The sequence below is a fragment of the Carassius gibelio genome, chromosome B21 (genome assembly GCF_023724105.1).
Source record: "Carassius gibelio isolate Cgi1373 ecotype wild population from Czech Republic chromosome B21, carGib1.2-hapl.c, whole genome shotgun sequence".
Lineage (NCBI taxonomy): Eukaryota > Metazoa > Chordata > Actinopteri > Cypriniformes > Cyprinidae > Carassius > Carassius gibelio.
Genome location: NC_068416.1, coordinates 25,256,457 through 25,283,091, shown reverse-complemented (window position 1 = coordinate 25,283,091; position 26,635 = coordinate 25,256,457). Strand labels below are relative to the sequence as shown.

General features: G+C 35.5%; 1 protein-coding gene across 2 annotated transcripts; it reads right to left on the bottom strand.

Annotated features, from left to right (window-relative positions):
- Nucleotides 1-3,410: 3,410 nt before the first annotated feature.
- On the bottom strand, nucleotides 3,411-25,799 carry kcnt1a (potassium sodium-activated channel subfamily T member 1a). Of its 2 annotated transcripts, XM_052587494.1 has the most exons (30): nucleotides 25,589-25,799; nucleotides 23,862-23,941; nucleotides 23,649-23,751; nucleotides 20,889-20,930; nucleotides 20,728-20,776; nucleotides 19,178-19,237; nucleotides 18,955-19,029; nucleotides 18,788-18,871; nucleotides 18,616-18,710; nucleotides 17,311-17,494; nucleotides 16,246-16,410; nucleotides 16,014-16,150; nucleotides 15,690-15,753; nucleotides 14,792-14,900; nucleotides 14,546-14,654; nucleotides 13,662-13,811; nucleotides 13,344-13,579; nucleotides 13,001-13,211; nucleotides 11,954-12,059; nucleotides 11,668-11,840; nucleotides 11,518-11,589; nucleotides 10,689-10,823; nucleotides 9,671-9,782; nucleotides 9,488-9,589; nucleotides 8,746-8,829; nucleotides 8,532-8,654; nucleotides 6,187-6,478; nucleotides 5,718-5,780; nucleotides 5,264-5,348; nucleotides 3,411-4,218 (listed from the first exon to the last, which is right to left on the bottom strand). In XM_052587494.1, exons 1-30 carry the CDS (start codon nucleotides 25,675-25,677, stop codon nucleotides 4,113-4,115), a joined length of 3,495 nt encoding a protein of 1,164 aa, XP_052443454.1. In that variant the 5' UTR covers nucleotides 25,678-25,799; the 3' UTR covers nucleotides 3,411-4,112. The 2 variants fall into 2 exon arrangements, with proteins under 2 accessions (XP_052443454.1, XP_052443455.1); XM_052587495.1 differs by lacking the exon at nucleotides 5,718-5,780.
- Between the last annotated feature and the right edge of the window lie 836 nt (nucleotides 25,800-26,635).

Here is a 26,635-nt window from a genome sequence, read left to right as displayed (position 1 = left end):
GTAGAAGTCTCTTCTGCTCACCAAGGCTGCATTTATACAGTATATAAAATACAGTAAAGGCACTTATAATGTGAAATAGTATTGCAATTCAACATAGGTGTTTTTAATTTCAATATATTTTAAAGTGTAATTTATTCCTGTGATGAAAGCTGAATTTTCAGCATCATTCCTCCAGTCTCCAGTGTCACTGATTGTCATATTTAAATATAATTATAATAGAATTTGCATCATAAATATTTGAATACACATATAAATACATGTTTTAAAATATAGTGAATAAATAAAGCAGACCAAACGAATGTACCGAGACCCAGCTGAAGAGGTGGTCTGGGTCCACTTCCAAATGAACTCTGGAACGGTTGAATGAATGAATGACATTAAGCATGTGTGGTTTTGTTTACAATTTCTAGTTCACTTGCAAAAAGGGTGGTTTGAAAGCAAACTGCACCAAAAAAAAAAAAAAGTCTACGTTGTATTTGGTCTGTACCAAAGCAAGTGAACCAGTGGACTTTCCTGGTGTGAATACACCCTAAAGTTTTAGTTAAAACTAGCAGTTAATCAGGTGCCTGATCAGTTTAGAGACCAAAAATGTATAGGATGCTACTTCTGACCAATCAGAATCAAGTACACTCATATATCTCAGTGCTCTTGTGTGTGTGTGTGTGTGTGTGTGTTTGTGGTTAAGTGACACTGACCTTTTGCTCTTGTGTGTGCGTGTGTGTGTGAGAGAGAGTGTGTGTTTGCAGAGAACTTGGTTCTCATGGTCTGACGTCCCTTGAGACACTGCGACAGATGTGACGTCTGTCCACCCTCTCTCTCTCTCTCTGTCACACACACAACACACACACACAGCAATCCTAAACTCTCTGTGTTCATGTGTGCATCCTTCTCATACACGTCCATTTGTTTGCCCTGTGCATGTGTGTTTTCACATGCGCTTGCATGCACCTGCATGCGTGTGCGCACATGTCTGTGTTGCATGCATACAGTACGTCAGGCACAGATAAACGCAGCGGTGTGTTTGTGGGCGTGAGCAGCGATGCTAAAGAGCACAGCCTCAGGTGATCTCTCATAACGGGTGCAGGTTTGGGCCTGAGGCCGTCACACTCCAGCTAATGACACGCTACGATCACAAAACACCTCCACAGGATGAAGAGATCAGCATCTGAGAGCTTCTCACAGAAGAAGACTGAAACATGACACAAACCGCTCCTCTGACGCCAAGTGTTTTGTGTATGCTTCACTATTAATCACTGCTTGTTGTTTAATTAGGAAATTAACGGTTTGTGGAATTGTTCGTAGCTTAAGGCGTTCTTTTTCTGCATCCTTTCACTTGGAAGATTGGTGATAACAAAAAAGCACTTTCCTAAACAAAGAGAGAGTTTATTTAGCACAGTTTGATTTGCCTTCATTTGGAAACACTTTTGACTACTTTAAGTTTAAAAAAAGAAACACAAATGCGAGTTATGTTTTATGCAGTTTGTTAAAATATCATTCTCATGACCTTTTATAATTCTAACCATAGTTTGGTATAAAACACTGGGATGTGCTAACATAACACTGCTTTTTTTTAAATACAGAATGTATTTTTAATATAGAAAAATAAAAAGAAGCTAATTGTTTTCTGAATTAAAATGCCAAATACTGATGATTTGGTAAAGCTCCTCCACAAATAAATAAATAAACAAAATAGAAAAACACAATAAATACTTAAATAAACAAATAATTTAAATCAAACACATATACAAAAATATATTTAAACACACACACACACACACACACACACACACATATATATAATCACACAAATATGTATACATTAAATATGTAAGTACATTGTGTGTTTATAAATATATATTAATATGTGTTTAAATTTGACATGAAAGTTAATTCAACTTAAATTTGTATTTAATTTGTTTATAAAAGTATATTGTACAAAAACTAAATATAAAAACCAAAAAAGGTACTAAAATATGTTTGTAGGCCTAGTCAAATATATTAAACGGACAAAACCAGTTCTAATGTTCTATTATATTCTATTCTTTTAAACGAAAATAATTTATTTACTTTTTCCTTATACTTGGGACCTGAAAATTTCCTCTAACTGAAGAATCACACATATATCATAGAGACAGAGAGAGAGAGAGAGAGAGAGAGAGATAGAGAGAGAGATAGAGAGAGTATTAGGTTGATAAAATTCCCTCTTAAATCCAACAATCCATCACTCTTAAAAAAACAAGCACACACACTTTTCCATGAATTTTTCCTCACATTCACCTTGCCGTTCACACGCCTCCCAGTCTCGCCCTCTTGCTCAGACCTGTCAGTCGAAACTGCCTCTTTCAGCAGTGTGTGTGTGTGTGTGTGTGTGTGTACCCCACACTCCTGGCACTCGCTCTTATTCCCATTCTCACATGATCATGAGTTGTACTTCTAAATGGACACACCTCACTGCACTATTAAATGTTCTCCCACGCACACATGACCTTAAATAACATACGCATTAAACACTTTAATTTCAAAAGGCACCAAAATCACAAAAATATCTGACATACAAATTACGCTCTATGTAAATACATTGTACATTATAATTACAATATCAGCACACTGCACATTTAATTATTACTGGACAGCTTCTAAGTCTAATTGAAAGCTAACCGAATGTGCACAGCAATGATAATAATGCCTAGAACAGAGGTCATACGCAATACAGAGATCTTAACAAAGGTACACTTAAAGGAACAGTTCACCCAGAAATGAAGCTTGGCTGAAAATGCACCTACCCTCAGGTCATGCAAGATGTAGATGAGCTCGTTTCTTCATCAGATTTGGAGAAAAGTAGCATTGCATCACCTGTTCAGCAATGGATGCTCTGCAGTGAATGGGTGCCGTCAGAATGAGAGTCTAAACAGCTGATAAAAACATCACAATGATCCACAAATAATCCACACCACTCCAGCCCACCAGTTAATGTCTTGAAAAGCCAAAAGCTGCATGTTTGTAAGAAACAAATGTTTCATTAATGTATTTTATCTTCAAAACTCTGCTTGTGACCAAAGTGTGAGGCCATAATCCATAATAATGCTTCCCCCAGGGAAAGGTTCATCCTCTTTTGTCCTCTTACATCAAAATCCACCCACACATTTGCTTAGAATTGTTTTGGACTGGTTTCATTTGTAAGCGGTACTTGATTGATGCAGATTTCTCTCCTGATTCAGACAAGAAAACTTTTTAACGTGAAAAAAACATTCTTATAGATAGAGGACTCATATTATAGCTGGTATTAATGGTCTAAGGTTAAAAACATCTTACAGATGGATTTGTTTCTCACAAACTTGTAGCTTTTCACTTCACAGTGTTACTTGTGGCTTACTGTGATGTTTTTATCAGCTCTTTGGTCTCTCATTCTGACGGCACCCATTCACTGCAGAGGATCCACTGGTGAGCAAGTGATGCTACATTTCTCCAAATCTGATGAAAACACGAACTCATCTACATCTTGTATGGTCTCAGATGATCAGCAAATTTTAATTTTTAGGTGAACTACTCCTTTAAGTAATTCTGTGTTTGAATCAGCTGGTGCAATCTTTCATAAAAATAAATGCTACTTACTTTGAAATTTTGCCTAATGCAAATACATTCAGACATTTTTAAATCATTTTTGTGGCCGCTGTACAGAATTAAGTCTTGTTGGGATCTTCCTTAATGCAAAACACTGCAAAGCGGTAAACAAACATGAAAACGAAAGAACAAGAAATGCATGCCTGCATTACAATAGCAAAAACCCGATTACAAAATAACAAAGTTGACTGCATGACAGCAATCAGTTTTTATTCTGACATCATCACCCTCTAGTGTCTGACCTACAACAGGACAATCTGTGCGTTTGTTACAGCACTGGATAAATAACGCTCTTCAATGATGGAACATGAACTTTGACTTCACTGCACAATATTTCACAAAGCTCACTGTATTATATGCAGTGTTCAGACCATAATATCACTGATGAATCTAAGAGCAAGAGCTTATATGAGGGAAAAGGTTAAAGTGCCGACAGCTCTTTATAGTCCAGTTACATCCTGGCTTTTGGCGTATGATGTAGTTCTGAGCGGTTAAATCTTGTTGAGTTCTGGTGTGTCAGTCGTGGACCGGCACCGGCGGTTTTGTACAGGCGCTGCTTCTGGTACATGAGCCAGTGGATCCGGACGGATCAGGAACCTGCAGGACACAAAGAGCACTTTGAGTGATTCATGTTTGAGAGTTTACTCTAACAATGTGATTTCTGACACAAATGTTTGTGTGCCAGTGTGCATCAGGTTTTGCTGACTTTATGAGGGACAAATGTCACCGCAAAGTTTCTGAAACCTGATGCATGCCCCAAAAAACACATATAAATGTCACCAAATGTCCCTACAAAAAGTAAAAACTGGACTGTTCAACATTTGGGGGATTTTTGGGTGGTCTTCCTGAGAAAAATGCAAAAAATGCATGACTTAAATTTAAAAAAAATTTGTATTAGTTAATTTATTTTTTATTTCAGTTGTAGATAAAGTTTAGTACTAAAACTTATTTAAAATGTTTACATTTAAATATTTATGTTTATGACAGTGTTGTTTTACTATTGAGATATTAGAGTTTTTATTATTACTAAATTCTATTTTTACTATTTAATATTTAAATTGGAAAATTTTAGTAATGTTATTTTGTGTTTTTGTAATTTTCTGTAGTTTTCATATATGTATACAGTATTTGTTTTTATATAGTAACTATATGTCAATATAGTTTTTTTTTTCATTTTTATTCCAGTTTCAGTTTTAGTTATTGTAGTACAAGTTAAAATTTAATAAAATGAGAAATATTAATATGGCAACTCGCTGAATTTTTGTTTATTTTATATATTCTTTTATATTTTATTTCAGCTAATGTTAATTTATTTAAAATCAAAACAGTATTTAGAAATATTCAAATATATATTTTGGTCTACTTTATCATGGTAACAGTATCATTTTTGGTTGCTAAAACTATATTAAAGTCATTTTCTGTAATTAAAATAATGCGGAATAAAAATATTTCACACATAAACCAGAGTTATTATAGTTAACTAAAACTAACTGTCAGTATTAACGAAGTAAAAAAAAATAGCTATCTATCTAGCTAGATATCTAGGATTTTATTCAGTTAGTGCCTACAATTACTTAAAGAATAACAGCAGTTAAAGAAATAAATGTGTGTATATGTGTATCTGTCAGGATGTGCTACATACACAACATCATTGAGCTGGAGCAGCGTGTCGGGGGCGGGGTTTATCAGCACGTATGAGATGGAGTTCTGCTGGTCATTCAACTCATCTGCAACAGAGATTGGTGGATACATCTGTCACTCAAAAATATGGGCGTGGTTGAAGTTCCACAAGGAAAGATGAAGCAAATTAACATATAGATAAAAACTTTATGCTACAATTTGTTACATGCAATGTAGCCAGAAATACAATTCAGAAACACTGACTGAGAGTTATAATGGATTAAAATAGTTCATTAAAATCTAAATATGCCACAAAATCACATCATGACTCAGGCATTCAGCACATATGCTTGAATCTGGCTTGCATCATATTCTCCCTATAATCTCTCAAAACATGTGGATAGAATATAATAAAAAGAATAAATAAACCCACGGAGCAAACTATTAATGGCAACACTTTAGTAGAGGGTGTTTACCTTGCAAATACCCCAAATTAACTCGGTTCATTACATCACTGGCTGTTAGATTTGTGACATCCTCTATATGAGATGAAAGTTAGAAAAAAAGAGGAAGAGAGAAATATTTCAAATCAAAATTACTATTTGGAAGTATAATGGCTGATAAAACAAAGGTTCTTCTGACCAAGAATGTAGTAACATTCAGGATTCAATATAATCAGTGTTCACAAACCTTTTTAATTCCATAATCTGATATACATTTTCAAGTGAAATGTGATATGAGAGAAATGTAGGACAGGAGTTGATTTTATCCATCAGGAATTTGAGAAAAGAGGGGGGTTATGGTGGTTACAGCCTCCTAACCACATTAAAACAAACATGATCTGGGCAGATCTTCAAGTTTTGTTCCACAAAACGAATTACTTAAGCATAAACATATTATACATATGAATATTATTATGATATATGAGGTAAGGGGTGTGTTTACTGTATCCCGCCGTGTGCAGACCCAAGTGCTGCATGCGGTTCCTGACCAGTTCTGTAAGCTCCTCCCTTTCCGAGCGGCGTAACACGCCCAGACGCTGCTGGATGGAGCTGAGGGAGGAGTCACTCCTCTTCACGCTCCGCCTACTGAGACGTCTCGTCCAGTACATGCTCTTCTTCCTCAGGAGCGGGTGCTCTGATTGGTCACTGCTGGAGGAGCTGTGGGTGAGGATCTTTGACTCCTCCCCCTTCTCTCTGGTGTCGTTTAACCCCTCGATGCTGACGGAACCTTGAAACTGGAGGCGACCGTAGCCATGGAAACAAAAAATACAATGGGAAATATTAATAGCGCTGTCATGGAAACTAGAGAAAAGAATATAAGGTCAGCAGAGACTGAACACACAAGTATTGATTAGCTGGAGGTGAAAAATCTTCTCTCGAAAAACACGATGGATGGATGGATGGATAGACAGAGACGGACACATGGATGGATGGATAGAAAGAGACGGACAGATGGATGGATGGATGAATGGATAGACAGAGGCGGACGGACAGATGGATGGATGGATGGATAGACAGAGACGGACGGATAGATGGATGGATAGACAGAGACGGATGGACAGATGGATGGATAGATAGATGGATAGACAGAGATGGACGAATGAATGGATGGATGGATAGACAGAGACGGTCGGATGGATGGATGGATAGACAGAGACAGATGGATAGATGGACGGATGGATAGACAGAGAGGGAAGAATAGATAGATGGATAGACAGAGACGGACGGATAGATGGATGGATAGACAGAGACGGACGGATAGATGGATGGATAGACAGAGACGAATGGACAGATGGATGGATGGATGGATAGATGGATAGACAGAGATGGACGAATGAATGGATGGATGGATAGACAGAGATGGTCGGATGGATGGATGGATAGACAGAGACGGATGGACAGATGGACGGATGGATAGACAGAGATGGACGAATAGATGGATGGATAGACAGAGACGGACGGATAGATGGATGGATAGACAGAGACAGACGGACAGATGGATGAATGGATGGATAGACAGAGATGGACGGATGGATGGATGGATAGATGGATAGACAGAGATGGACGGATAGATGGATGGATAGACAGAGACGGACGGACGGATGGATGGATAGACAGAGACGGACGGACGGATGGATGGATAGACAGAGACGGACGGATGGATGGATAGACAGAGACAGACGGACGGATGAATGGATGGATGGATAGACAGAGATGGACGGATGGATGGATGGATAGACAGAGATGGAAGGATGGATGGATAGATGGATAGACAGAGATGGACGGATGGATGGATGGATAGACAGAGATGGACGGATGGATGGATAGATGGATAGACAGAGATGGACGGATGGATGGATGGATAGACAGAGACAACCGGACAGATGGATGAATGGATGGATAGACAGAGATGGACGGATGGATGGATGGATAGACAGAGACGGACGGATGGATAGATGGATAGACAGAGATGGACGGATGGATGGATGGATAGACAGAGACAACCGGACAGATGGATGAATGGATGGATAGACAGAGATGGACGGATGGATGGATGGATAGACAGAGACGGACGGATGGATGGATGGATAGACAGAGACAGACGGACGGATGAATGGATGGATGGATAGACAGAGATGGACGGATGGATGGATGGATAGACAGAGATGGATGGATGGATGGATGGATAGACAGAGATGGACGGATGGATGGATAGATGGATAGACAGAGATGGACGGATGGATGGATAGATGGATAGACAGAGATGGACGGATGGATGGATAGACAGAGATGGACGGATGGATGGATAGATGGATAGACAGAGATGGACGGATAGATGGATGGATAAACAGAGACGGACGGACGGACGGACGGATGGATGGATGGATAGACAGAGATGGACAGATGGATGGATAGATGGATAGACAGAGATGGACGGATGGATGGATGGATAGACAGAGATGGACGGATGGATGGATAGATGGATAGACAGAGATGGACGGATAGATGGATGGATAGACAGAGACGGACGGACGGACGGACGGATGGATGGATGGATAGATAGACAGACAGAGACGGTCGGATGGATGGATGGATGGACAGAGATGGACGGATGGGTGGATAGACAGAGACGGATGGATGGGTGGATAGACAGAGACGGATGGATGGGTGGATAGACAGAGACGGACGGACGGATGGACATAGATAGATAGATAGATAGATAGATAGATAGATAGATAGATAGATAGATAGATAGATAGATAGATAGATAGATAGATAGATAGATACCTCAGGTGATGCGTGTGATTCTGTGCGGTAGATTCCGATGGGAATCTCTGAACTAGACGAGCAGAACTTCTGGAAGAGTCTCCCGTACGTGCGGATCCAGAGATCAGCCTCACACACGTGCATCTACACACACAGGAACATGTTCATAAACAAACACTGACAGATCACAACACAACGCGCATCTAAACACATACAGGCCATGTGTTGAACTCACAGCGCACAGGTATCCTGATCCCGGCGTGGTGTCCAGTCCCAGCAGCAGCCTGGCTATTGGGATCATGTAGTCCTTCACAAAACACTCATGTACAAAACAAACCAATCAATCATCAATATTACTAACGTATCTCTCTTCACACAAACAGTGAGATATGTTAGTTAGACAGACAAAAAGATATTTCAAAATATTTTTATTTCGAATAAATGCTGTTCCTTAGAACTTTGCATTCATCAAAGAACCCTAAAACAGTTTTCACAAAAATGTGGAAAAAAATGTTTTTAACATGGATAATAATCAGAAATGTTTCTTTCAGAATTATTTTTTTAGAATCAGAATGATTTCTGAAGGATCATGTGACACTGAAGACTGGAGTAATGATGCTGAAAATTCAGCTTTACATCACAGGAATAAATTACATCTTACATTATATTCATATAGAAATCTTGTTTTAAATTTTAATAATATTTCAAAATATTACTGCTTTTACTGTATTTTTTTATCAAATAAATGCAGCCCTGGTGAGCAAAAGAAACTTCCTTCAAAGCTATTTAAAAACAATGACCCCAAACCTTTAAATGGTATTATACTTTGAATGCAATGCAAGTCACCAAAATGCATAAAATGTTACTATCTGTAACTGTAATGTTTAATTCCTGAGTACAAGAGTTTATTAGGGATGATGCAAATTATTCCTCTTTAAAAAGGCGTGCACACACACACACACACACACTATATCTACCTGGTACAGGAGTGTGTCCAGCATGCTAATGCTGAAGACTCGACCAGCAGCAAAAGGAAGTCGAAACATGAAGGCAAGATTCGAGCCTTTGTCACGTTCCTTCTGCCGATCGAACACACACATTTGAAAATAATATAACTACAAAACTACAGTACTCAGTACTTAAATCTCTCCATGTCTTACCTTCTCGAGTTTGGACAGAGCGAGGGAGTAACAGTCCTTGGCTCTGAACTGCATGAATCTCATGTTTGACGGGTGAGTCAGTTCTGTGATTATACTGAGACTTGGAAACAACCTGAAGAGACACAGAAAGAGAAAATAAAACTGTTATGAGATTTATATTTACATTGATACACTTGGCAGACGCGATCCAAAATGACTTACAGTGCATTCAGTGTAAACATTTGATTTTAGTTCATGCATTTCCAGGGAATCAGACCCATGACCTTCATACTGAAATGATAAATTATGCAAATGATAGGGATGTAACGATTAACCGCGAGCCAGTTGAAAATTGATTTAAATTAGGGGTAAGAGTTTATATGAATGTATGTCTGAGAGAAACTTACTGTATTTGTGTGCACAGATAAAGCATAATATGTAAAATGCATATTAAAGTTCATAAATTCAGCTGCTTTGTTTACAGCGGAAACCATTTCTGTTTCATGCAGATATTTTTATGCATAGTTTCACATAACTGAAGCCCATCTTTATTTGGATCATGATGAAAATGCAGTGGTTGCCTTTAATATTAAATGGAAAGAGCACAGACAAAGCCTTATTTTGTTCATATAAAGAGATTTCTTTTATTTGTGTAATTTATTTGATTTGGGGCTTGTTTTAAATTTTCCATTTAGTTTTGTTATTTAAATTAACATATTTAAATTTTGTTATTTAGCAGTCACTTATCCAAAGCGACTTACAAATGAGGACAATAGAAGCAATCAAAACCAACAACAGAGCAATATTATGCAAGTGATATTATTATAGTGTTATATTTCAATTTCAAAATGAAACATGCAGCATTTTTTTCAAGAAATAATAAAAGGACACATTTAATTTATAATTAAATCTAATTTTGTTCAAGAAATTGTTAATCGAATCATGAATCGAATCGAATTTTGACTTGAGTGAATCGTTACATCCCTTGCAAATTGTGTCAATTTCTATTGGCAGATTGCAGGGCTTTGGTTCGTCTCACCTGAACATGGTCTGCACATTGACGATGGTTTTAGCATCAGCCATATAGTCTTCCTCTGCACTCATAGTGCTTTCTTTATCCACCACCACTAGATTATCAGCATACAGAACACCACACTGCAATAGGCTGTCCAAACTGTCAATCACACAAACATCCAATCAGATAAATTCACATCTAGAGGGAAATATTTGAATTGAATGTCAAACATACGGCTGCACGATTAATCAAAATAAAATGAATTGAAAATAATAACAATAATAATGATACGGCATAATGCAATTATGGAATCACAAAGGCTGTGATTTAAATATATGCACTGAAAATATTTATTATATAATTTTTTCCATGAATACTTTTTGTCGTTGTTTTACAGTGAAATATTACAAAAGTAACATTTATTATTTTTGTATATATTTAATAATAATGGTATATATAACAGTGACACTGATAAACAATCACAAAAAATTGGCCAACTTGTGCAGCCCTTTTTAAAATATAAAACATTTTAAATCGCAATTTCACTTTAATTGTAACACATTTTTTGATTTTACAGGGAAATACTACAATAGTAATATTTATTATTAATTTTTATTAATATTTTTAGTAATAATATTAATTATTTTTATCATCGATATATTATAATAAATTATTATAATACATATTATTATTATAAAGTCATATTGATATATAAACGCAAACATTCTCTTTCCTGTACATAAAGTATATTTTTACATGTAATTGCATTTTTTTAATAAAAAAATCTAAAACAAATTCTACAAATTCAAAAAATTCTACCCTAGACAAAGAAAAGTTTTTTGTCTAACTGTACTTGTCAATGGTGCCACCCATGTAATACACCATAGGAAAGCAGGATATGGCCTCAAGGAAGTGGTCATCAGGTCTGCAAGAAGTAGAAAAACATTAATAACACTATTGAAACACACATGAGGTGAATGTGTGTATGTGTGTGTGTACTTACAGGTTGTCTAACAGCAGGACTATAGGGTTGAGCTCTCGTCTGGGTCTGTAATAGGCTCTTAAAGGCACTATGAAGTTGTAAAGGCCGTTTCCAGCCGTCTCAGCAGAAACAATGATCAGCTTGTTTTTGAAGCCATATGCTTTTGCGTCCTCAAAGGAAACATGCTCACAGCTCTAGAGAAGCAAATGTGAGATAAATATGACATGCTGATGTGGTCCAGTGCAATGCATATTGTGCAAATACAACATGCGGATGGCATTTGTAGCACATGGGGGCTGGTGCTCACCTGGTCAAGCCGTAAACAGCAGAAATGGGCCTTCTGGGGCAGGAGATGGCAAAGAGTTGGGGAGCTCCCAATGTATGGAGAGTTTGGGGGGTATCCTTTCACAAATCTGAGGAAATTAACATTAAAAATACACCCTAAAAGGGTTTGTCTGCATAAAAATATCAACATTTACTTCATTAGCATCTTCAGTGGAACACAAAGAAAATGTTTTTTAATGAATGTGCACATGCTCTGCTAAAGGACCATACTGCGATTTAAAATCTCATTTTGGAAAGAAAAATTATCTCCAGATTTTCATGTTTGTTGGGCCGCACAATTCGACCAAACATTTTGTGATAATATATTAATATGTGCAATAAATGTATTAATAATATGACTATAAAATAATACAATAAAACGATATTTTAAACAAATAATGAAATTAAATTTAATTAAATAATTAAGTAATTATACTGTAAAACGTGCACTGCACAATTATTGTAGTATCATTATTATTATTATATTATTATTAACACATAAAAAATTGGAATATAATTAAATGTATAATAATATTATATAAATATAACCACATTTATGTAACCATAAAACAAGATTACTATGAAGAAACTATATAATAAAAAAAGAAATATAACTATTATTATTATCACTCTTACCTTACTGTAAAATAAAATTTTGCAAATTCAAAAAAGTTCATACAATTTTTATTTTATTTTATTATTAATATTATACAAAATTTAAATATTAAACAAAAATAGAAATATTACTATTATCATTTTTACTGTAAAATAAAATTAATTAATTTAATTTATTTTAAATCACATTTTCTTTTACAATACCACTGTAAAATGTAAAATATAATACTTATGGCTGTCACTATTTAATAATTTCTACAATTTTGCTTTTTTTTTAATTTTATTTCTACTTTTAATTGACAGCTGACAGCTATCAGTGGCTGTCAAACTCAACAATGGACATAAAAGCGCCACAAAAATGACCCTTTGAATTTGAAATGTTTAAATTTGTATTAGGAGCTAAAAACGAACTCACTCATTAGCTGTTACATCTTCATCTGACTGTCCGGCCTCATCCTCTGATTGGTCGCTGAGCAGATCACATGGCAGTAAGGAGGCGGAGTCAGCGAGCTCTAGAACGGGTGCAATGCTTGGGCGGCGGCTTCCTTGTTCGTTCTCCGGGGGCAGAGCCAATTTGACACCGCTCTCAGTGGGACTGGTGTTCTGAAAATCCATGGCAACGGTTCCTGAAAAAATTAGAACAAAGCCATTAGAAGGCAAACCTGCAACCTTTAGCAGGGTTTAGTCCTTTAGTATTTTTGAATGGATGTCAGGAAGGGCTTCACTACGCTGAATAAACAACTTCCTGTCTCTCTCACCCATGCTAGCGATGATGCTATGAACAGGCAGACCAGACGGGCTGTTTAAGATGTCACAGTGGCCCCGCCCCTTTCCCTGATCTTCTTCCTGTCTAAAGATGAAGGCGGAGTTTTCCTCCTTCGTGATGTTGATGTAGTAACAGGTGTCGCTGGCAGACATGATGTGGCGCGGTCCGGGGTTCAACAAGATGCTTTTGATGTCTTCTCTCTTCACGCCGATCAGACACACGCCATACCTTTACACACAAACAGACCAAAACACCCTCACAGCATTAGTTCAAACACATTTAATATGTGGCAAAGCACGGATAGACGTACTTCTTGTGGGCGTGGAAGGCTGCGTAGGTGAAGCTCTTGCTGTTGTAGTCTCTGAAGAACATACTGTCACCCAGACGTATATGATAGACCTCATTACCCGAACATCTGCCGTACATCCTCTGCCACTGCTCTGGAGACTGCTGGCCCTCTCTGAAAGAGAGTTACATGTTATTGAATCAATCCTGGAAATGTTCCTGCAATTTTCCCGGGCCGAACGTGAAAGGGGCTTAAAAGTTTCTTAAAAGTTTCTTCTGCTCACCAATGATTTTTTTATTTGATTAAAAATTATAGAAAAATTGTGAAATATTATTACAATTTTAAATAACTGTTGTTTAATTGAATACATTATAAAATTTAATTTATTCCTGTGATGCAAGGCTGAATTTTCAGTGTCACATGATACTGGAGAAATCATTCTAATATGCTGATTTTCTGGTCCAAAAAACATTTCTTATAAATGTCAAGCTTTACAATTTTTTGGAAACCGTGAATTCTTTTTTTCAGGTATCTTTGCAAACACTATTAATGTCTTTACTGTCACTTTTGATCAAATTAATGCATCTTTGCTAAAAAAAAAAAAAAAAGAATGAATTAAAAAATTTCTTAAACATATGTATATATATATATATATATATATATATATATATATATATAAAAAAAATTAAACTCAACTTTCATAAAAATTATATTAATAAAACGAAAAAAAAAACTTGACAATAAAACGCCATGTTCTGAAAAACATGGTAATGACTAAAGGTGTGTTTGGGAAACCTGTCTGAAAACAGTCATTATTTTTCCATGTGGTTGCGCTAGTAGCACTGAAATAACACACTTCACTTTTAAGAGCACTAACTTTACTAACTAACTTCATAGTTGTGACTCACTGTCCTCGAGACGTGTGGACCAGTAGGGTGATCAGCGTAGAGGTGGCCGGACACAGACAGTTCAGAGCCAACATGGCATATTTAAACTCTTCTTCACACACTACGTGATCTGCGGGAAGAAACAGACATTCTGCTCAGAGCCAAGATGGCTGACGCTTACTAAAATGAAAGTGATAAGAAAAGAAATAATACAGAAAGAGTGAGCAATATTCAGAAAATGAATGTCAAATAAAGGCAAGTTAGTACCTGCAAATTTAACATGGAACTTGTTTTCAGGTTTGAGAATCTGGACGTAAAGAGGGCAGTTGGGAGCGAAGTCTTTCACAGCCCAGGCCCTCAGAATGGTCTGGTGATCCTGTCAGTACAGCAATACTAATCAATATCTGTTTATTAACTAATATATACATTTGATAATCCGACTGGATTGAATGTGTAAAACAAATGATACCATGTGACTGTAATATAATGTAGTTAAATCATTTTTTTAATTAATTTTTTTAATTGTAGAATAATGTTGTGTGCACTTTATTTTTCATTCTTTCCTTTTTCTGTTTTTTTGCTAAAAAAAATGTATGGAAGCCCGTTTCCGCCACTGAATAATAATAATTTAAAAATATGTTATTGCAACTTTTTCTTGCAATTCATTTTTTCTCGAAATTGCAATTTAATATCTCACAATTCTGATTATGCAGATAATTGGCAGTTATAAATTCATTCGCAATCACAGGTTAAGTGCAATCTTTGGGGAGGGGGGTTGGGGTATGAGACTGACATTGCAAGTTTATATCTCACAATTATGACCTTTTAAACTTTGCAATTGTGGGTTTATATCATGCAGTTATGAAAAAAAAGCCAGAACTGCAAGTTTGTATCACGCAATTCGGAGGAAAAAAAAGGATTGTGGATGATATTTTGAAAGCATTGAATCCCTATAGAACTCGTGATTCATTCAATTCTTAGCGTTTTAAATCGATAACTGTCCAAGATCGGCGATACACAATTAAAAAATCATGTTTTTAAGATCGATGCATATGAATCGTCAGGTTTTGTAATCGATGCATGGAGAAAACGAGTGAATCATTACACCCCTACTCAATACACATGAACGATAAATAAAAGATGATCGATTTGTGTGAACACTCACTGCCGCCATGCGATCAGCTTCATTCCTGCTGCTGAGAATAAAACAAGCTTCTGCATCGTCCATCCTACAGAACAAAAGCGACCAATCACAGGGCGATTAACGAAGCAGACCAATCACAGAAGCCAAAAATGTATGCTATTCCACATTTTGCTCTCCTTCAAACAATGAGTAAACTGTATTGTTGGGGACAGGCTTAAATACAAGTATATTAGAGCACAGAATAAACTAATACTCCCTAGCGATCAGATTTTAATTAATTTTATCCATTAGTTGTGCAGCCCTATAAAAACAATGCTGTGATTGGTCAGTGAGGCTGTCACTCACTTGGCTCTCAGTAAATCCTGGTTTTTGAGGGCGGAGCCTTGAAGATAGATGACCCTCTGTGACCAGAGAGGGATCTGCAAAATCCTCCTCACCTGAACGTCCACCTCACATGGACACAAGATGACCACGTAATAATCCTAAACATGCACAAACACAACATGTGATCAAACTAGGACAAAATACTGTAAACATCAGACAAGATTAAACACACAAAGACAGACGGAATAGACACCTGTGTGTGAGGATGAGCGTAGAATTCATTGAGGAAGTCCATGAGTAGGTCGATTTTGAGAGTACTGACACATAAGACCACGTGTCTCTCTGTCTGAGCTCGATGTCTGCTGTAGTTTCCTCCAGATTTCTGCCTTTCCATCCACAGATAGATCAGCTCCTCAAACTGCAGCCAGAGGATAAAGAGACACATGGTAAAAACAAGAAATACTTCAAGATCATTGGCATAGTCAAGTCAGTATTTGAGTAGACAGACAATAAAATAAATAAATAAAGACAGTAAATAAAACAAGTTTTGACTTAATTCAGTTATTAATAAAAATACAAATACAACAAAATGTAAGAAAAAAAATCTTGGAAATAAAACGGCATGTGCTAAAAAAAATGGGAATGAATAAAAAAATTATTTAAATTATTAATGAAACTTAAATTGAACAAATACAATAAAAACACTTCTTAAAATGGCAATATTGACCTGAAATTGGAAATTGTTTTTTCTGAAACTACCGAAGCTTTATTTCTTGTTTGGTTTTTAAAAAAATAAAGGAACAAAAACTTTTTGAAAGATCATTTACTGTTTTAAATAAAGTCTGTAGCAGACAGAGAGTACATAAAAAATAGTAAATAAATAAGTAAAATAAAAATAAATAAATAAATCAAATATAAATAAAACGCAATTAAATTGAACAAATACAATAATAATGTTCTGAAAAAAATCTAATAAATAACAAAAAAAAAACTTAAACATAATAATAAAACACATTTAAAAATACAAAAATAATCTTTAAATTATCTTAAAATATGAAAACATGAGTAAAAATATATTTTGATCATTTGCTGTGCTCATAGTCAAGTCAGTAATGATAGACAGACTGTAAATAAAAAATATAATAAACAGAAACATTAAGTGAAATTAAATTAAACAAATAGAAATATAAAAACAAAAAATAAAATTACAATCTTGATTTTTATGTTAAGCTTTATCCTCCTGCTTCATCAGTGAAGGCAAGTGAATTGAAGCAGTACCATTGTTTGGTACATTTAAAAAGTGCTTGACTCCTCTGACCTGTAGAGGGAGCACCACCAGCGCCACGCAGATCATCACCACCACCAGCAGCTGAGACGGCCAGATCTGCGGCGTCACATCGCCGAAGCCCACCGTAGAGAAGGTCACGATGCAAAAGTACAAAGCGTTGAAGAGAGACAGACTCTTCTTACCAGCACGCTCTAAATGCTGGATGCCACATGCGCTGAAAGAGAAAGAGAGACTTCAGTGTAGCTAAAGAAAGAACGGCTTTCGATAAAGAGTAGAGGTGGGCGATACACCTGTTGAAGTTATACAATCGACAAAAATACAGCACATATTGTGGTTGTGCAAGATGCATGATAGGATTGGATGGTCTTTGTTAAGCCCCGCCCTCCTTAGATAGCTTTTCTGCTAGTGCTTGTACTGCTGCTGTCAAATATGGAGAGAAGCTATAAAACTTAAAATAAATTAAAATAAATAGATAATGTATTTAAATTCTCAAAATAAATATGTTATGTAAATAAAACACAATTGATTTTAACAACGAAAAATAATCAAACAAGCTTGAAAATAAAATTACGTGTGCTAAAAGAGAAAAACTAAATTTTTAATAAAAATAATTTTAAATTTATATATAGTTTAAATAAAAAATAATTAAAATAAAAAATAATATCTTGACAATAAAATAATGTGCTGAATGATACAGTTAATAAAAAACTAAATTTAAATAAACACAAAATGTAAAATATTAATATGCAAAATAAAATAAATTACATTAAATTGATTTAAAATGAAGATAATCTTGACAATAAAATTATGTGCTGAAAGAGAGTCAATAAAATTTCAGTAAATGAAATTTTTAATAAATAAATAAATTCAGTTATTAATAAAATTAAAAACAATTTAAAAAAAGATTTTAAAAAATCTTGACAATAAAATGATGTTTGCTGAAAGAAAGAGTAAATATAAAACTAAATTGAAAAAAATATATATAGTTAATATTAATAAAAAATACAATTCCATTAAAAACAATAACAAATAAATAAAACTGCATGTGCTGAAAATGTATATACAAAAAATACATTATATAATAAAAAATAATTTAAAATGAAATAAATCTTGATCAAAAAGCCTCCAATAACATGAAATGGTGAATGGAGAAGTTTGCAAAAGCCAGTTTTGTAAAACAAAAGAAGCTCTTATTCTTGTTTGGATTTTTAAAATAAGGCAATGAGATTTAAACATGCTTAATACCATATTTTACATTTAAAAGTGTGCAAATTGATTGACCAAAAATATCTGGATATATCGCCCGGCCCCACACCAAAGGAAAATGATTCTTACCCAGTGAATACGAGACATAGAAGAGTGCAGATAAGAATGAGGACCTGGTTGAACATGGCCGAGTGTGTTCTCTGAATGGCCCGGTGCAGATCATTCTGTAACACACACACATCATCTGGTTTCTGTATAGCGTTGCATAGACATTGCATATTGGGGAATGGTGAACACTCACTATCATGCTCTCCAGAGCACACTTGGCCAGCCAGCAGTTGAGAAACACTGGGATAAACAGATTTCTGAGAGGAGGCCAGAAGATCTGACACAGACAGAGAATCATAGAGGTCAGATGTTATTATCAGATGTCGTTTGGGTTATTATTATTTGGAATATGCTTTTTACCGTTATGATGAAAGGGACAGTATTTAACATCTCCAACAGGAAAGACACCTGAAATATCTGCTCCCATAAATTACCCTGAAAAAATAATATCAGGAACCAACAGTTGTGATTGTGCCAAAGCAAAATGCAGTAACTAGACATTTCAGGTCTCAGATTCAGAGCAAACTTGGTGTGAAAAATCTGTAAATACTTTTACGCTTTGCACATATGCATACAAACTCACCTTGTAGCTGAGGTACATTAGCAACATGGCCTCCATGAAACTAATGGATGCTACAATAACCTGATGAAAAAAATGTGCAAACAAAAACAGCTAAGAGTGAAATTTCAGCACACAGGACATTACAATTATTAATGTATAGGGAAAACTCAAGCACAGTTTATTATACAGAAGCCCAAAGTACCAGAAGTACTGAATTTAAAGAGCAGACCTGAGTATCACAAGTGCTTTATAATGAGAAACACTACAGACTGGCGCCACCTACTGGCCAAAATCGTGTACACGCAACAAAAACTTGTATTCTTACACTTTTAACAATGCAATTGCAAATGTTGTGAAGAACATATATTCAATAAAATGTAATCTACTAATATTTAAAAAGCATTAAATGTGAAGGTTCTGTAAAATATGTGATTTATTCATGTTTTGTGAATTATTAGACAGTACTTGTTAAGCTATAGGTTAATTAAAAGCATTTAGATATAATTGTATTATACATGCATATCTTTTTAAAAGTAATTACTGTCTTTAAAAATGAATGTAGATTGTTAAAATTGACCCCCAGATCAATCTAAAACCATCAGACACTCATTTATGGATTCACCAGATTTTTTTATTTATTGGAGTATGTTTTACATAAATAAACAAATAAAAATTATACTTTTTTAGTCTTTCTACTTCAAAACTTCATGCTTTATTCAGTGTGTCACTTGCTATTTCTTTGAAATTATTTGTAAAATTGACTTGCAATTTCTAAATGAAAACTGTTTACACACCAATTTATTTTCAGCGCAGTGGCAAACAATTATAGTTTTGAAATATTTTGAAAACAACGTTCGAAGCAAAGGCTTGCGTGCTGGTAGTTTGATTCTGAACCACACAGATTAAAACTAAAGATTTGTAAAGCAGTGTTTCAAAGGCTCAAGAAATACATTTAAATATAAATGGTAACACAAATGGTCTCATTTCTTAACACTAGTTAATTCATTAACTAAAATGAACCTACAACATATTTTCCCAGCATTTATTAACCTTTGTTAATGCTAGATTAAAATGTTCATGTTAGCTCACAGCGCTTTAACTAATTAACAGATACAACTTTTGATTTTAATAATGTCTTAGAAATTGTTAAACTTAACATTAACTACGACTAATAGATGCTGTTCATGTTAACTGATATAGTAATCAACTGTTATTACACGGCTCTCTGGAATACTAGATTCTAATTGGTCAATCACGATATTCCGAGGTCTGTTATTTCCAATAATAACAGAGGATCATCCGGGAACTACAAATCATCATGGCCGTTGTTGCTGATCAATGTTTTGTGTTTTATTATCTACTTTTATGGCAAGCAGCCGTGTAATAAGTGGGATAATGTACATCCAGCTGATAGTTATCGCATAATAAAGCCCTTCAGTCTTATACAATATACTGATGAACCTGTCGGGCATTATACTGTGCTATCAACTGACTGGATGTACTGTACTGTATACCTTACTTAACAAATGAAACCTTATTGTAAAGTGTTACCATATAAATGTTTGACTCACCTGAATGGCCCAGACTGGTACTTTTCTGTCTACCCAGAATATCAGTTCCCTGGGAGAAAGAGGCAGATTAGTGAGAATAAATTAGAAGCATGAAATCAACCTCCAAACACATCTGCATTACTGAAAATAAGGCTCAGTTTGATGCTAATGGTTTGTCTCACCAGTTGATCTCGTTGGTCTGTGTGGTGCTGTTGCAGTTGATGCTGTAGAGAGAGGAGTGACACATCAGTCTATAGCGGTATTTTACTGCAGCATAAGAAATGATTCACTAACTTTCTTTAAATATTAATAAATATTCTCTAATACCAGAATTTTTTTTTTGTCATGGTAATCATGCTCTAAGCCATTTTACACTCATAAACATTAAAGGATTACTCCATCCCAAAATGAAAATGTTGTCATTAATCACTTACCCCCATGTTGCTCCAAACCCGTAAAAGCTCAGTTCGTCTTCAGAACACAGTTTAAGATATTTTGGATAAAAACAGGTAGGCTTGAGACTGTCCCATAGACTGCCAAATAAATAACAGTGTCAAGGTCGAGGAAAGTATGAAAAGCATCATCTGCCATCAGTGATTCAACCGTAACATTATGAAGCGACGACAATATTTTTTGTACAGAATTGCCAAAATGGCGCTCTGCTGATTTGGAGAGACACAAGAGAGGAATTGTTGAATAAAGTCGTTATTTTGTTTTCTTCACTATTCTGCAGAGGGTGAACCAACTCCAGGGCAAGGCTAAAAGCAGCCAAATGTATTAAATATCATAAACACGTGTTTTTAAGAAAGAACCAGGCATTGGTGTCATGTAGGGAAAATTAAATTTAATGGGACTGAATTTGTATTTAGAGAGAATACAATTTAATAACTACGTCAGAAATTTGTCATTATATAATGTTTCCTTTCCATGAATTATAGAGAGTGACATTATCACTAACATTGATCTATCGCGAGTTTAAGCATTTTTTTGTTTTGTTTAAATCGACAATGTCTATTCGTATTCACTTTGTTAGCAACAGACGTAATAAATTATATTTGTTTGTGCGGGGCATTTTTGCCCCAAGTCCATGGTTTCCTGGACCTTGACAGTGTTATTTATTTGGCAGTCTATGGGACAGTCTCAAGCCTCTAGGTTTTTATCCAAAATATCTTAAATTGTGTTCCGAAGACGAACAAATCTTTTACGGGTTTGGAACGGCATGGGTTTAAGTGATTAATGACAAAATTTTTATTCTGGGATGGAGTATCCCTTTAAAAGAATTGTTCACCAAAAAAAAAAAAAAATTGCTGTTAATATACTCACCTCCAGCCCATCCAAGATGTAGGTGACTTTTAAAAAGAAGATTTTTAGCTGAAACCATGGTCCTTACGGAGTCAAAAAATGCAAGTCAATGCTTACTGTCACTTTGGGAGTCAAGAAAGACATATACAAGCAAGACAAAATTGATACCCGTGGATACTGACAATTTATTGAGGTCTTGTGAAGCAAAACGATCAGTCTGTGCAAGAAACTAAGCATTGTATACAATATTATTACCTGTAATCCTGTGAGCCACAAACATATGGTCCTGATATCTGGTTTGCGACTCTTTTGAACAGATTATTTTTGTGAACTGGATGAATCAGTTCAACAAATCGGACTGAACCGTCTGAAACAGTTTGTGGCTTAAGCAGCACAGATCTATCAAGTTACTCAATCAAAATTCATTATTAGATGCGTGACAGTCACTCTGACTGAAAATGAACCAAAATAGCTGTGTTTTTGATCCTTTGAAGAATGAACTGATTCAGTGCTCCAGTTCCTCCAGCAGTCACTGAACTGAATAATCAGTTCAACCCAGACCGAAGACCGATAAGCTGCTGATATGTGTATATGTGAACCTAGCACCTGAATGAAATGGCAAAATAAAATTTGTTATGGTTTCTCATTGTTTATGTTAAAAAGGTGATCTGATGAAGACTAGTTTATCTTTAAACATCCATGTTTCACATCATTTGTTGAGTGCTTTAATAATATATGAGTATATTACATTATTGCACTATTATGTAAATTAATTGGTGAATTTTAAATTAAAATGCTTAAATTAAAAATTTGAACAGGTGGTTACTTGAACTTGAACCAATTTTTTGAAAGAACAAGTTCATGGAAACGAATCAGATGCTGTCTATCTACACTGATTCTTCTTGGTCTTAGTGCAGCTTTTGACAATGTAGATCACTATACTTTTTCTTCACCCATTTAGAGTCTGTCTTTGAAGTTTCTGATTCTGCATAGAAGTGGTTTAAGTCCTACCTCTTCGATCACGAGTAGTTTATTGTGATTTGTGGTTGCAGGTCTAAGGTCGGTGTGGTGCGATCTGGTGTTCCCCAGGGATCTGTATTAGGCCCTTTACTTTTTAGTATTTACATTTTTCCACTTGGCCAACTTTTAAGAACACTTCACTTTTATGCAGATGACACTCAGATCTATATACATTCAAAACCTGATGTCAGTATGGCTGTCTCTTTTCTTTCTCAACGTTTTACTGAGATAAAAAAATGGACATCTGAAAATGTTCTCTGTCTAATCAGTAACAAGACTGAAATTATGCTTATTGTTTCACCTCACCAGCTGGCCAAAGCAGAAACCTTAACCTTAAGGGTGGATGGATATGCTTTAAAGTTTCAAACTAAACTTTCTTGCACAGACAAAACTTTCCATTCAACAAGACCTCAATATATTGCCAGGAGCAATGGGTATTCATTTTGTCTTACCTGTATTTTCCTTTTTGACACTCAAGTGATGCTAGTTACAGACATGTATTTCATGAATCACTATTCTACTGAAGAAAAAGACACCTACATTTTAGATGGCTTGAGGGTGAGTAAATTAACTGTGAATTTTTATTTTTGGGTGCACTATTCCTTTAAGACAGTTCTGACCATGTGTGGCGGAGCTGGGCTGGATTGTCCGTCATGACTCGAATTATGTAAAGAACACATGTCAAAAGCTTCAGGCAGAAGTTAAATATTCGGATCCTTAAACCTGGAGGTGAAAGGTCAGTGCATTAAAAGGCCATAAATAGACAAAGTGAATAGGTTAAAAGTTAAGAATAAAGGTTCTGAGGTAAATATGTACAGTTCAGGCAGACTTACTGGATCTTTGGTTTTTGATGAAGAAAAGTTTGAGTCTCTCTTTAAATGTGTTCTCATCAACATAAAATTCCACATGGACCCTGCAGGAAAAAAAAAAAACATATGTCCTATAACCTCCAAATCACTGACTAAAATCACAACTGAATGATTGTGACATTAGGTCAGTTGTGGATTAAACTTGGTAAAATCGGAATATGGCATAAAACAATTTTGCTAATAAAGCACCTTTCATAGTTTCCATCCAATTTGTTAAAGAGAACAAAGTATCAGTAATAAAAGAATAAAAAGCTGTTGCACTGGGGGATGCCTCTTTTTCCCCACATAATAATTACTTGTGCCTCAGAGCATGCAGATGAATACTGCAATAAATGCTGCTGGCGAAACGAATGACAAACAGTGCTATCTTGCTTTTAGAGATGAATGCATGATGTTTGGGAATGCACTGATGTGAGAAAATTATATAAAATTATTTTGATGGCAGATTTTGGCTCAAGCATTTCAGAATGACTTAAACAACATTTGAGAAGATATGCAATGGAAAGGCACCATTCCAGTTATCCAGACACATGATCCGTTGAGGCAAAGTCAGATTTTGTTGCACTTCCAGGAATGTATTCAATAAATTTGTTTCTATTAAAGTTCAATTATATGTTTCCTTAAAGAAAAATCCATCAAATTACGTTTTTTTAACGTGTATTTTTAGAATTTATTTGCATCATGCCATTTCTATTATGTGTTCTATTATGTGACAACCCAAAACTTGCATAAAAATATGGTAAGGAAACAACTAATGATACATAATTTTAAAGAGTGACTTAACTGACCAAATACATTTAGGGGGCACCGTAATAAATGTATTTACAAAGCACAACAAATCATGAGGTGAAAAACATAGTTTCAACCAATTGTACTTGCAATATATAGGCAGACAAATGATGAGAAAATAAAAGAGGGAAAATAAATGTTTGCTTTATCATAAAAAAATGTCTGCCAGCAGTGCTATATTTATTATTGCTATGTAAAAGTAATTAGTAAAAGCCAAATTTGATAAAAAATTATGCAATATGCTAAATTATCACCTAAAATCTTGTTGTTAAAAAGCAAACACATCATGCATCAAATACTCATGTAGATATTGATGTAAGTGATAACAATGCATACATCATGTTATATAATTTCAATGGAAATGCTGTCATCCCTATATGTGACATGATGTGTAAGTTTTCCTGTGCATGTGGGTGTAAAACCAGTCAGTTATATTTTGACGCATAAAGACTTTTTTTTATTCTTTCCAGCATCATGTTTTACTCTGTTTACATAGTTCTGCACTAAGAGCAATTCTCTACATTACAATCCCAGACATCTTCACTGGAGATGCGATATGTCTGCTAGTTCCCATGGAGACCACAGGAGCGGTGGTTTTAATTGCCCTCATAAAGTGAGATGAAGCCATCAACATTACGAGCCGTCTCCAAAATATTACATATGTTTCAGCTAGAACATTCATGGGTGATTGTATTTAGCATGGTTTACATATAAACACAGTGAAACTGATAAGAATACTTAAATAACTTTGACAACAACTGAAAAGTGCAGCACTCATCATCACCTGAAATCCACTACAGTTTTCCAGCTTGAGGAAAACAGCAAATAAGCCAGACTCAGAGAACATTTTAAGATATTGAATCATGCACAAGACTGCAGTGACTCTAGAGATCTTATCCTACCTCTGCCCAGCATCGCTACCAAAAGAGTCCAGCCTCCAGTTGACCAGAGCCGGGTTAACCCAGGACGGCACTGCATTCTTCTGTTCCATAACAGAGAAAACCCAGAGGCTTTCTAGACGAGGATGTGTGGAGATCTGAGCTAAGAGGATTGTTATGGAAGTACATCATCTACAGCGGCATGGTTCAAAATAACCCGCCCACACGCTCTTGATTGCAGGCGCAAGCGTGCGCTCTCCTGCCAGAGTCTCTCTCTGTCGTGTATGTCTCTGCATTAGAATTTCAATGCACTTTAATTGTTTATTCATTTTACTATAGCATCTCTTTGTTGAAAATTGGCATAAGCTGGACGTTTTTGACATGCACAACAGCTGTGGCAAACCTACCGTTATATGCACTCTGTTAATGCATAGAGCTTATTAAACATACATGATTTTTGTATAATGAATGATTTGTCATCACAGCAACATGCCTCAAGCGTGTTTGTCTTCGTGATGGTGGAAGTACAAATAATGTGTTTACAAAGAGAACTCTGAATGAAGGAGCAACTCAAACTCACCAAAAGATAACTGAAATATTTCAGTCAAATGAGCAATTCTTTGGCTTATTCCCACTTTCCACCTTTCTGCAATGCCTACCCTCTCTTTCCCTCCTGTTCTCAGGAAATTACAGATAACAACCTGCTCAAGAGGCTATTTCTGTCGATCTGGAGAGATGTGGCCGTGTGCCCACACACATGCACGATCAGACTTTTTCTTAATATTCAAGGTTTGCCAGAATAAAATAGCCAAGGACATATTTTATTGTTCTCTTGTTCAGCGGTTTAAAGAACAAATGGAAACATGACTAGACTTTGATACTTTCTTTGGTGCAAACTCAACACCAAGATCCTTGAATGTACTAGTTGGTTTCAAAGGTATGACTATGTGGTTGCTAAGTGTTTTTAGCATGTTGCAGTGCAATTGCTTACCTTACATACAATACAAACACTCTCAGTGCGTCCGAAATTGAACAGATGTCTGATCAGATGCTACATTTGAATTTGAATGT

Coding starts and splice junctions, on each gene's coding strand:
- kcnt1a (XM_052587494.1), bottom strand. CDS start 25,677: ATGGAACAGAAGAATGCAGTGCCGTCCTGGGTTAACCCGGCTCTGGTC. Junction 20,777..20,888: donor CAGACCAACGAGATCAACTG/GTGAGACAAACC, acceptor TCTTTCTCCCAG/GGAACTGATATTCTGGGTAG. Junction 13,212..13,343: donor TAGCATCATCGCTAGCATGG/GTGAGAGAGACA, acceptor TAATTTTTTCAG/GAACCGTTGCCATGGATTTT.